The 12,488-nt window shown below is 41.5% G+C and overlaps 1 protein-coding gene across 2 annotated transcripts in view; it reads right to left on the bottom strand.

Moving 5' to 3' along the window:
- The window catches only part of LOC124554952 (zinc finger protein 135-like), a 95,508-nt gene that overhangs the window by 39,112 nt on the left and 43,908 nt on the right, over positions 1 to 12,488 (bottom strand). For both annotated transcript variants that reach the window (XM_047128651.1, XM_047128650.1), the window contains one exon: positions 2,140 to 2,304. In XM_047128651.1, coding sequence (XP_046984607.1) covers positions 2,140 to 2,304 — 165 coding nt within the window. The remainder of the gene's footprint in view (positions 1 to 2,139; positions 2,305 to 12,488) is intronic.

Below are 12,488 nucleotides of genomic sequence, written 5' to 3'. Positions count from 1 at the left end.
GCACTTGCCCGCGAAAGGCAAAGGTCCCAAGTTCGAGTCTCGGTCCAGCACACAGTTTTAATCTGCCAGGAAGTTTTTACTGCTGCTGTTGGTGGCTTGCTACTCAGGACTGTTGTTGTCGTAGCTGGCTTGGAAAGCCTGAACAGAAAGTGGACAATGCCTGAAACTAGGCCACCCTTGAGACATGGGTGTGTTGTGGTTTCTGTGCAGTTGGAAAAGTAGGTATGGACACCACATCCTATTCTTTCTTGTGGAGAAACTGGTGAAGCAATCTTGCTTGTACACAAAGGAAAGTAAGAGGAATCAGAAAAGAAATGATGAATGCAGGGTCCAGCTGAGCTGAGGGGGCCAGGGAAAAGAAAGTGGTTGATCCTTGGAACCATGGAGAACAGTCAGTCCCAGAAGACGGTCGACCTCAAAGATGGGACTTGAGCCCCATGGCTGCCTAATGTCCGGAGGAAAGATACCCTCTAGAAGAGAGCCTGCCATGACTGCAATGTCCACATGCAACACGCTGCCTCAAATGGCAGGAGGAGGAGGGCTGCAGGCCAAGGGCAAAGGAACTTGATGCTGCCAGAATGTACTGTAACCCTGTATCCAAGAAGTCAGAAAAACAGAAATAGCATTGGGCACGAAGACCATACGGAAATGGTACGAAGCAAAGAGAGGAACCAGCGTCAACAGAGAGTGAGCTTGGTGCAAAGAAACCTGTGGGGGAAAAAAGGCACCAAAAAGTGGCACTGGAGCCACGAAACTGACCTAGTCAGCAGGTAGCATGACTGAGCATGACTAAAGGTGAAAATGCGGGATTGTCACCAAATCTGGTATGTGAGAAGCAGTGCTAGAGCCAGTGAAATATGTGTGATCTGATTGCCAATGCCAACCACAGCTGCAGGAGGTGGCAGCCCGATGGCAGACGAAATAGGAATGTTATGGCCATTGCCTAATCAGTTATTTGAGTGCCAAAAATGGAAATGACAGTGCAATGTGAAAACTGCATCACCAGTGACAAAATGGAATATGCCAAGAAGAGTTTTATCCTCACTGCCAATAAGAAGTATGGCAGATGAGAGGAGATTGCTGCGAGGTCATAACTATCACTGTCACCATAACAGTTTGTGTGTGTGTGTGTGTGTGGTGGGGGGGGGGGGGGGCACATGCATATGATAACATTACAGGTTATGGAACAGCTCTGATGGGAGTTACAGGAAGACAGAGCAGTAACTCCGTGGAAGGCACCTGAACAAGCCCTAGCACAGTGAAGCGTAACACGGAGCCTAGGTTGGTGAGCCTGGATCCGCTGAGACATAACTACTCACATCTGCAGAGGTCAGTGCTGGTTGGGATTGTTCCGAATGAGGTACCATGAAGTAGTTGGTGCAATTGCCTAGCATACCTTCCAACAATGCCTGGCATCTAGGAGGCCATGCACCAGCCTAAGTACCCTAGAGGAGGAGATATACAGCACAGGCTCTTTCCTTGCACTTCACATGCAGAAGGAAAGAGACAAGCACTGGCTGCACCTCCTGTCATCAATTGGAAGGCCACCTGATGGTGACAGCAGTGCCTACAGTGATGGTGTCCTGCATTCCTGAAAATAACAAACTGCACTGTATTTGTTGTTGTTGATGCTGCTGTCTTCCTACTAGAGAGTGTCATGGTCTTAGCTGGCCTGCAGTGGGTGCACTGCAGTCACGGTGTGGTAGAATGTAGGTGCAGATACAGCAATGCAGACATTATAGATGCTTTCTTGACGAGAAATCCTTTCAGTGGTGATTAGGCAGAAGCGAAAAGATAGAATGACCAACACAATCACTGGACCTTATTCCTTCAGACTTTTTTCTTTTGGGGGTACATTAAGCAATGTAGCAACAAAATTTTTATAAATGATCTTTATCATTTAGAGTGCTCTTCAATCTGTTACTGATGATATCTCTCTCTCTCTCTCTCTCTCTCTCTCTCTCTCTCTCTCTCTCTCTCTCTCTCTCTCTGATTATGAATGAAATATCCTTCAAAACTACTAACACCAAATGGTTTTTATGAAAGTGCTCTCCATTTGTGGGAATTAAGAAACTCAAAACATAAACTTATCTAAATATTTTGTTCTGCACTGTGAAAATTACACTGTATATCACAAACCTTGGCAACTTTTTCTTGAGCCAATTTCATATCACTTTCTTCGGTAAGACAAAGAACTCGGTGCAGTTTTTCACTTAGAAGTAATGGCTTTACACTCTCTCCTGCTGCAGTGTCATTTTTTCCACCTGACTGCAGTTCTTCATGAAAATTTTCACCGTTTGGGATCTGAAACACACAAATTAAGTGTACATGAACAAAAACATTTATATACCTTATTTAATTAGTAGTTAGCTAATTACTTGTTTATTTAGCCACATAACATTTTTACAACAATATTAACCGTGCCAGCATTACATCTTCTGTGCTTTCCCATTTGTGTGTCTCAAAAACTGAGTCGGCATCCCTCATGATAAAGGTGTTGAGTTCATAAGGATGGGAAAATATTATTATGGATCCAAGCTCTTGGGTGGATGCTTTTTCAATAATGTGCAACACAGTTTAAAAATATGTTGTATAATTGCACGAACTGCATGACACCACCAATGCTGCAAATGTTCTCTCTTAATTCTTACTACATTCAATTGTTGTTATGCTGATTAAAATAATTAAATTTGTTGTTATTTTAATTATAACAGTATACAAAAATTACATGAACATACTAATGGCAGTGGCACAAAGCTACCCATGTATTATTAGCCATATTTACATACATGCAACATACAGACACTTGCATTCTGGTAAATTGTAAACATTCTTACAATGTTTATTTATGTTGTTGTAATCAGTAAAGAGAATGTTTTTCCTTGTGTTCACTGAAAATTATATTGGTTGTACGATGCCACCTCACAGAATGCATATGTTCAAATATATATGAACTGCTAAATCTTCCACTAAAACTTCCATTACAAATAATGAACTTAGATAAATCAAGAAATGAAATAGAATATACAACATTTTTGGGTGTTTGTACTGTCATGAAGTGTGCTGCATTCAATTCAAGCAAATATTTGTTATTTAGAATTTATGATTTGTAGTAGGTTCTCAAAATTTCTTGTGTTTGTACATTCTGGAATATTTTATGCTGGTATAAATAGCAGTATTATTTGGATGGCACAGCCCAGCAGTGGTTTGAGAACGATGACGAGAAGCTCGATAGCTGGGACAAATTCTAGGTTGAACAAAAGAAAACATTTGGTGACAATAAAAAGCAAGTAAGCTTAGCAGAGGAGCAACTGAAGACGAGGGCCCAATATCATGGTGAAATGCCACCGTCCTCTATACAGAATGCATTGCCCCTATGCCACAACTGAGCGAGGTGACGCAGTGTTTAGCACACTGGACTGACATTCGGGAAGACAACAGTTCAAACCCGCATCTGGCCATCCAGATTTTGGTTTTCCATTATTTCACTAAATCGCTCCAGGCAAATGTTGGGATGGTTCCTTTGAAAGGGCCCAGCTGATTTCCTTCCCCATCCTTGACACAATCCAATTGGTGCTGGTGAAGAGTACAGATGTCTTTTCATAGTAGCAGACCAAGGGTAGTGTAGGTTATTTTGTGTCTTTTGCCAGTGATAAAAATTGTTTATACTTAGAAAAGGTACTTTTGAGGTAAAAAAAAGAAGAAGCCATGAATTTCTGACAGTGAATTGTACTTACTGGGACAGCAGAGTTATAAAAAGTCTGCATACTGCTGCCTGATGTGTGTCCTGTCCACCGCACATTACATTTACACTGTCGCTTTAAGTATATTTTACGTATTACAGATATGTTTGTTTACACTGGATACAAGGATAAACTATTAAATGGTTTCTACATAAATGTTTTTCTTTTGTAAAAAATATGAATGGGCTGCACCAGAATACTGACATGTGCACAGTTCAATTACTATATTAGGTATCCATATATACATACCCGTTTAAAAAAAAAAATGAATGGGCTGCAGCATTGGCTGCAAAAAAAATGGTTATGTACATAAATATGTTTTCCCTTAATTAAAAAAAAATGAATGTACTGAATCTGAATACAGATATGTGCATACCTCAATTATTATATTAATTTTCTACATGATTACAATAGATCATGCATATCGGTAGTAGGTTAAACATATTGATCAGTGAATGGGAGTGGTTACATTAAATGCTGTGCACTGGAACTGTATATTAAGATAATGCTTTAAGTACTTTGTCAAAGCTTTTGAAAAAGTTGGTTGAGCCTGTTTCACTATTGCCACTGAAGGGATGTTCCTCAAGTTTCTTTCTGCATATATAGATTTCCAGTTCTTCATATAAAGACATTCTGTGCCCTTTCTTCAGAGTATGTAGTATTTAAAGGTTGCTTTCTATTTTGTCAAATGGATGTCCTGTATCTTCTATATGGGATGCTATTGCAGATTTGTGATGTCTGTATATCAGAAGGCATTGATGTGTTCTGTGAATATGGTGTGGAATTACGACCTATTTGACCTATGTACTGACCTGGGCATTTACTATATATGAGTTTACATATGCCAGAGGATGAAAATTTATCTTGACTGCTTTTAAGGTTATGAGGAAGTCTTTGGCAAATTTTAACGATTGTTAGGAATGTAGCTCTCATATTGTATTGCTTGCAGATATTGAAAATTTTTTGGGAGATGTTATGGGTTATTTCTTCATTTTATTTTTATTTTTTAACTTAAAAAGTGCCCTTTCTAAATAAACAATTTTTATCATTAGCAAAAGACACAAAGTAACCTGCACTTACTTGGTCTGCTACCGGGAAAATATGTCTGTACTCTTCACTAACACCAGCTATGTAAATAAACAATTCTCCATGAAGGTATGTTCCATTTATGCAACTAAATGGAAGGCAGTTTGTTTATTGCCATACGTGTTTCACTTCTTTTACTTGAGAAGCATCTTCAGCGCTATGCAATACATGTTTTTTTACACATATAATAAATGTATTATGTAGTAGTTATAATATGTTACTATGTTACATTTTTTCATGTTTTTCAGATTAGAATCTACTTTTGTAGCACAAATTTCATGAGGTGAAATTGTTGTTCAGTGTTACTTATGATTTACAGTGCTGTTAGCCTATATGTGTGGTCCTGGAGATGTGTTCATTAGTCCCCACACTCCAGGTGGCTGATTTCTGGTGTTTTTTCAACAACATTTGTTACAACAAATCACTTACATCACTTCCAATTTTTATTTTGCGATCAACATGTGTGTGTTTACAGTGTGTAGTGTTGCCGACTGTCACAGTGTGTTTATCTTTCATCTTTTGTTTGTGGTGTGTGTGTGTGTGTGTGTGTGTGTGTGTGTGTGTGGTTTGATGTTTTTCTGACATTATATGAAAACTTTCACATACAAAGAGCCCTTGCAATGAAAAAGGAAGTAGTTAATGACCAAATCCATAGAAGCAAACCACACACACAACACAAACAAAAGATGAAAGATAAACACACAGTGACAGCCGGCAGCACTACACCCTGTAAACATACACACTTATCACAAAATGAAAAGTGCAAGTGATGTAAGTGATGTTTTGTAACAAATGCCTAACAGCATTGGAAATCATAAGTAACACTGAAAAACAATTTCACCACATGAAATTTGTGCTACAAAAGTTGATTCCACCCTGAAAAACATGGGAAAAAACATGACGAAATGTAACATTGTAACATATTGTAACTACCACATAATACATTTATTACATGTATAAAAGGAAACATGTATTACAGGGCACTGAAGATGCTTCACAAATAAAAGAAGTGAAATGCATATGGCAATAAACAAACTGCCTTTTATTTAATTGCATGGACGGAACATACCTCCATGAATTTTGAAGCAACTAAGGAACAATGGAAAAAAAGACAAAAATGATGAAACAATTCCCCACCTGAAGATGATTGTGTGAACCATCAAAATGTGCTGTGCCAAAATAAACAAGTGACTGATGCAAAAACTGTTTTAGTTGTATTTATCAACAGTCACAGCCCTCATAATACTGTCCCTTACAGATGAAATACTCACGACAGAAGCTGACAAAATCTCGCACTCGATGAAAGGAGTGCAAAAGACATATACCAAGCTCTCCTAGTAGAAGATGTCACAACAGAGAATCCATCAAGTTGTGTTGTGCCAGCGCATCGAGGAAATGCAACAGAAATGAGTCAGATGAAAAACGTATGGCTGACTCCCGAATTTCGTCCTCAAGGCAGTTACACAAGACCGCTTTAAGCTATGTAGTAAGAGAATAGAGACAGCAGTTTATGGTAGCAAGGAATGTCAGACCGAGTATACAAGAGACAGCAGCCATTAATGTCAACCCTTTACGTCAGGAAGTAAAACAGAACATTGAAGATGAGGTTTATCGATCTTTAGAACCAATCTTTACTATTAGTCAAGTATGCCAAGAAGAATGGACTCAGCCAACTCAGATCTATGTTGCGGCTGTTAAACTACAATCTAGCATCTGACCAACGCAGGTACAACCAACTAATCCCCCAAGCATAACACCCCACAGCGGAATAAAATTTGAAATAGAACATGCTCATATGTTTCCACTTTGGACAGCCTAAACGAGATGTATGCTACCGCAGAGAAAGAAGAGTGAGTGTCTGACTACCATTATGATGCATGGCATCAACCATCACAACAGTCCTATTCATGCCAGTTGCAGATAATTACAGTTGACCTGTGGGATGAAGCCCATCACTGTACCTTCGACGAGGTCACTTCCCAACACACTGCAACCATTCCCCACCGCCATTAAGAGGTACCAGCCACTTCCCGGCCCCCAAATTCAGTAAAACTAAGCAAGGCAACTATCTATGGAGATGAGGCTCCCACAGATAAATATTATCTATGGACAACAGTTACCAAGATGTCAGGAAATCTCATCGATGTTATCACTGACAGCAAACCTGTCCAGGTGCTATTTGACTAAGGGTTTTTTTTTTTTCCTCCCTGTAATGTTGAATGCTTATCATCACCAGCTAAAGAAGACTGTGTTCTATGACACAAAAGTGATTAGGCTGAAGGTCGCAAATGTGAAATACATCCTCCGAGAGGAACATGTATTGCAAGAATAACTATCAATGACAGAACAAAGCCACTTAGGACTTCCTGCACGCATCACAAGCAGTCATAGACCGTGAGAGGTTAGAGCTCCCTACTGACGGAGCTATTCCAACATGCACACCAAACAAAGAATGCTCTGGGTGGTTGTTTGTGTTGACAACACTGTTATCCCAACATTGTCATCAAAAGAAGTTCCAGTCACAAATCTAGATGCTGCATTAAACTGTGAAGTTTTTGTAGATTGCAAAAAGCTACTCAGGTTCACAAAGGAAAGCTACATAACAGCAACAATCATAAACACTGCATGTGGTTAAAGAAAACTTTGGATAACCAATTGTTATGGGCAGCCACTACACATCCCTACAGATACGTGCATAAAACAGCTGAACCAGTCTAGGATGGGCAGCTCAGTGCCATCGAGGAAGACTCGTGCCCCGCGACCACTACAGACAACACAGCAGAGGAAGCTACTACTGAAATGCCAATAGGATCTTGCCTGATTTGAGCAAAAATGTCGTTGAGTGTCAGCTGTTCAATAGTAATCTTCAGATGCTTTCAAATCTGGAGTGGAGAAAAGACAGAACAACCAGTACCTCGTAAAACACAGTATCAACACTGGGGATCATTTACCAATCAGCTAGTGCTTGTATAGGGTGTCACCAGCTGAACAACATATAATTCAGAAGGAAGCGGAGAAGATACTGCAATGTGACATAAGTGAAACCTTCAGAGTGTCCTTGGTCTTACCTCTGTGGTCCTCGTGGAGAAAAAGGATGGCACATGACACTTATGGGTCTACTACCAACTGAACAAATTACGAAAAAAATATGTTTATCAACTGCTGCACATGGATGACACCCTAGACTGTTTGAAAGGAGCAAAGCATTTTTCAACTATGGCTCACAGGGTAAAAGACTGCCTTCACAAGTCCTGACAGCCTCTATGAGTTCAGAGTTGTGCTGTTTGAAGTACTTAACACTCCAGCCACCTTCAAGCGTATGATGGACACCTTAAATGGATGATGTCTCTTTGTCGTCTGGATGACACTGTTGTTTTTTTTTAAAAAAAATGAAAACTCCAGGTTGGAATATCAAGAATATAAGGAAAAGATAAGATTGCTACTTACTGTAAAGATTTCACATGAAGTTGCAGACAGACACAATTAAAAGACACTTACACATTATCTTTCAGCAACAGCCTTCATCAGAGAAAGAAATAGAAACAACACACATTCATTCACACAAGCAAAGACACCTCACACACCCATAACCACCATCTCTAGCAGCTCAGACCAGAATACAACTGTCATGTGGAATGGAAGCAACAATCTGGAGAATGTGGGGAAGTGAAAGGGACTGCCAACAAGTGCAGCATTGGGAGGCTGTGGGGCAAGGAGGAGAGGATGGGGAGGGAAAGGGGGCAGGATAGTGAAAAAGTAGAGTAGCAGGGAAATATGGGCAGGTGAGTTGGCAGAGGGAGGCGCACAAGAAGAGTGGGAGGTGGGAATAGGGAGGAGGTGAAAGGATGGAGGGGGTGGAAACTGTTTGAGGGAGGGTGTGGGGGCAGTACGTTACTGTAGGTTGATGCCAGGATAATATTGGGAGCAGAGAATGTGTTGTAAAGATAACTCCTATCTACACAGTTCAGAAAAGCTAGAGGAGACCTTCCTAGCCTCCCAAAATGCCAAACACCTAGTCTGGTTCAAGTTTATTTTTGATATCTTTGTGATCTGACTCAGGGTAAAGGCACCATATCTTTATTTCTCCACAACCTCAACACCTTCTTTCCCATCCGCTTCAGCTGATCCTCCTCAACCAAACGTTCCACCTTCCTTGATGTTGACCACCTCCTCTCTGATGAGTCCACCCCACCTCTCTCCACATTAAACGCACCAATCACTTACAGTACCTGCATTTCGACATCTGTCATCCCTTCCACATCAGTCCCCTCCCCCTCCTCCTCCCCCCCACCCCCATACATCCTGACCAGCCAGAGACAGCATATCTGCAGTGACAAGAACTCCCTTGCCCAGTATGCTGAGTGTCTCACCAATGCCTTCACAGAAAGGCACTATCCCCCAGACATAGTCTGCGAACAGATCTCCGATGCCATTTCTACTCACACCCTAAATCCTCCCACCAGTCCCAAGAACAAGCCACAAAGGAATGCTCCCTTTCATCCCCCAATACCACCCTGGACTGGAACAACTGAACTACATTCTTCTTCAGAGCTTTGAATACCTATCATCATACCCTAAATGAGGGACATCCTACCCAAGATCCTTCCCACCCTTCCTAAAGTGGTGTTCTGTAACTCATCCAACCACCACAACATGCTAGTTCATCGCTATGCCAGTCACAAACCCAACCCAATGACACAAGGATAATATCCCTGTGGAAGACCCAGGTGTAAGACCTACCCGATCCACCCACGCAGCACTTCCTATCCCAGTCCTGTCACAGGCTAATCCCAAGCCATCAGAGACCAGTCCACCTGTGAAAGCAGCCATATCACACACCAGCTCTGCTGCAATCATTGCACAGCTTTTTATATTCATATGACTACCAACCAGTTGTCCACCACGATGATTGGTCACTGTCAAACTGTGGCCAATAGCAAAGCAGACCACCATGTGGCCCAACACACAGGTAAAAGTAACATGCTTGATTTCAATGGCTGCTTCATTACTTGAGCCATCTGGATCCTCCACTCCACCACCAGCTTTTCTGAACTGCGCAGATGGGAGTTATCCTTACAACACATTCTCTGCTCCTGAAACTATTCTGGTCACAACCAACAGCAACATATTGTCCCCACACTCTCCATCCAATAGTTTCCACACCTTCTGTCTTATCACCTCCTTTCCACTCTCGTTTCCCACTCTCTTCGTGTGTCTCCCTCTGCCTGACAACCATGTTGGTGCATTCTCAGACCATAAGCTTACATTTGAAGATGAGAAATGCCTCTTCACCACCCAACACATATCTTGGGGCCTCTAGTTAATGGGGGTGGAGCCCTTCCTAAGCCAGAAAAAAAAGAGCAGTCACAGACTTTCTGACTACTCTACACATTTATAATTTGAAAAGTTTTCTCAGAATGTGCTCTTACTATCAGCTATTAATAAAGGATTTCTCTATCAAGGCGCATCCCTCACGAGAACTACTGCAGGGAGACACCAAATTTTCCTGGAAGAAAGTGCAAGAAAGAAGTTTCCTTGTCCTCAAGGCAGTGCTAACATCCTCTATGGTCCAAGCATTGTGGTATGAGAATGCTGGTACAAAAATTCACACCAATATTATTGGTTATGCGATAGGTGCAGGTCTGGCTCAAATTCTGGAAAGTGCTGCAAAGGTGATAGCTTGCACTTCCAGAATAGTCTCCAAACCCAAGATGAACTACTCTACAACGAAGAGAGGGTGCCTTGCAGTTGTTTGGGCCATCATCCACCCGTATTTATTTGGCAAACCACTCAATGTTGTGACAGACCACCATTCTCTATGCTGGCTGACTAGTGTGAAAGATTAGTTGGGTTGAATTGTGAGGTGGTCACTGAGGCCTCAGAAGTACATCACAGTGTATACAAACATGTTCACAAACCCAAGGACACTGACTGCCTTTCATGGTATCCTCTGGTGGAACACAGCAGCATGGATGAAATCTCAGTCATTGTAGCATTAAATGATACTGCTGCTGAACAGAGGGAAGATGCAGCACTGCTGAAAACCACAGATGCCTTGAAGGAGGAGGAATAAACTAAAGGAGAATTCCAATATATTGAACACAGTATGAGAGGAACTCTAATCTAATGAAGTGGAAATGGTTGCTCATTATCCCAGCTTATCTGTGGCCAACTATCCTGAAATATCTACATCTACAATTACATCTACATCCATACTCCGCTAGCCACCAAGCGGTGTGTGGTGTAGGGCACAATTTGCACCAAAGTCATATTCCCTCCCCCCGTCTGTTCCATTCGAGGATCGCACAAGGGAAAAACGACTGTCTGAACGCCTCAGCACAAGCTCTAATTTCCCTTATCTTTGAATGGTGATCATTGCATGATTTGAAAGTTGGTGGTAATAATATATGCTCTACATTCTCGGTGAAGATCGGATTTCAGAATTTAGTGAGCAGCACCTTCCATTCAGCACATCGTCTACCTGCAAGTGTGTCCCACCTCAGACTTTCTATGAGATTTGCAACGCTCTTGCGATGGCTAAATGTACCATTCATGAATCTTGCTGCTCTTCTTTGGACCTTCTCAATCTCTTTAATCAGACTCAACTGGTAAGGGTCCCACACAGACGAACAATACTTTAAGATTGGATGAACCAACATATTGTAAGCAATTTCCTCTGTTGGAGGACTGCATCGCTTCAGGACTCTACCAATAAACTGCAATCTAGAGTTCACCTTGCCTGTTACTTGTGTAATCTGATTGTTCCATTTGAGATCATTTCGAATAGTCACACCCACATACGTGACTGATGTTACTGCTTCCAAAGACTGGGCATTTATTTTGTACTCATACATTAATGGGGATTTTCACCTTGTTATACGCAGTAGGTTACACTTACTAATACTGAAGGATAACTGCCAGTCATTACACCATGCATTTATTTTCTGCAATTCCTCATTGATTTGTTCACAAATTTCATGTGATACTACTTTCCTGTTGACTACAGCATCATCGGCAAACAGTCTAATGCCTCTGTCAATACCATCAGCCAGATTGTTTATGTAAATCGTAAAAAGCAGCAGACCTATTACGCTGCCCTGGGGCACACCTGAAGTTACGCTTGCTTCTGTTGAGGCCCCCATTCATTCAGGACGACATATTGCTCTCTGTCTGTTAGAAAACTTTCTATCCAACTGCATATGTCATTAGATAGACTGTAAGCACGCACTTTTTGGAGCAAGTGACACTGCGGAACTGAGTCTAATGCCTTTCAAAAGTCGAGAAATATGGCATCAACCTGGGAGCCTGTATCTAGAGCCTGTTGTGTATCATGCACAAAGAGGACCAGCTGTGTCTCGCATGACTGCTGTTTCCTAAAATCGTGCTGGTTTCTGCAGGTGAGCTTCCCAAAGTCTAGAAAGGTCATTATGCCTGAACACGAAATATGTTCTGTTGTGGCGTAACAAGCTAGTTACGCCACACTGAGAAGGGAGCCGAAAGGCACGCGTACACACACGCCGACTGGCGTCAAGTCTGGAACAGGATACGTTATGACTGCTATCAAGAAAATACGTAGCTTTGGAATATACTTAACTTTTAATCACTCCTTGTGATACATCTCTCTTGACTATACAAATGAGACTCGTAAGATACAGGCAC

The sequence above is a fragment of the Schistocerca americana genome, chromosome X (assembly GCF_021461395.2).
Source record: "Schistocerca americana isolate TAMUIC-IGC-003095 chromosome X, iqSchAmer2.1, whole genome shotgun sequence".
Taxonomy (NCBI): Eukaryota; Metazoa; Arthropoda; class Insecta; order Orthoptera; family Acrididae; genus Schistocerca; species Schistocerca americana.
Note: the sequence above shows the minus strand (reverse complement) of the source record. Positions and strands in the feature narration are given on the sequence as shown.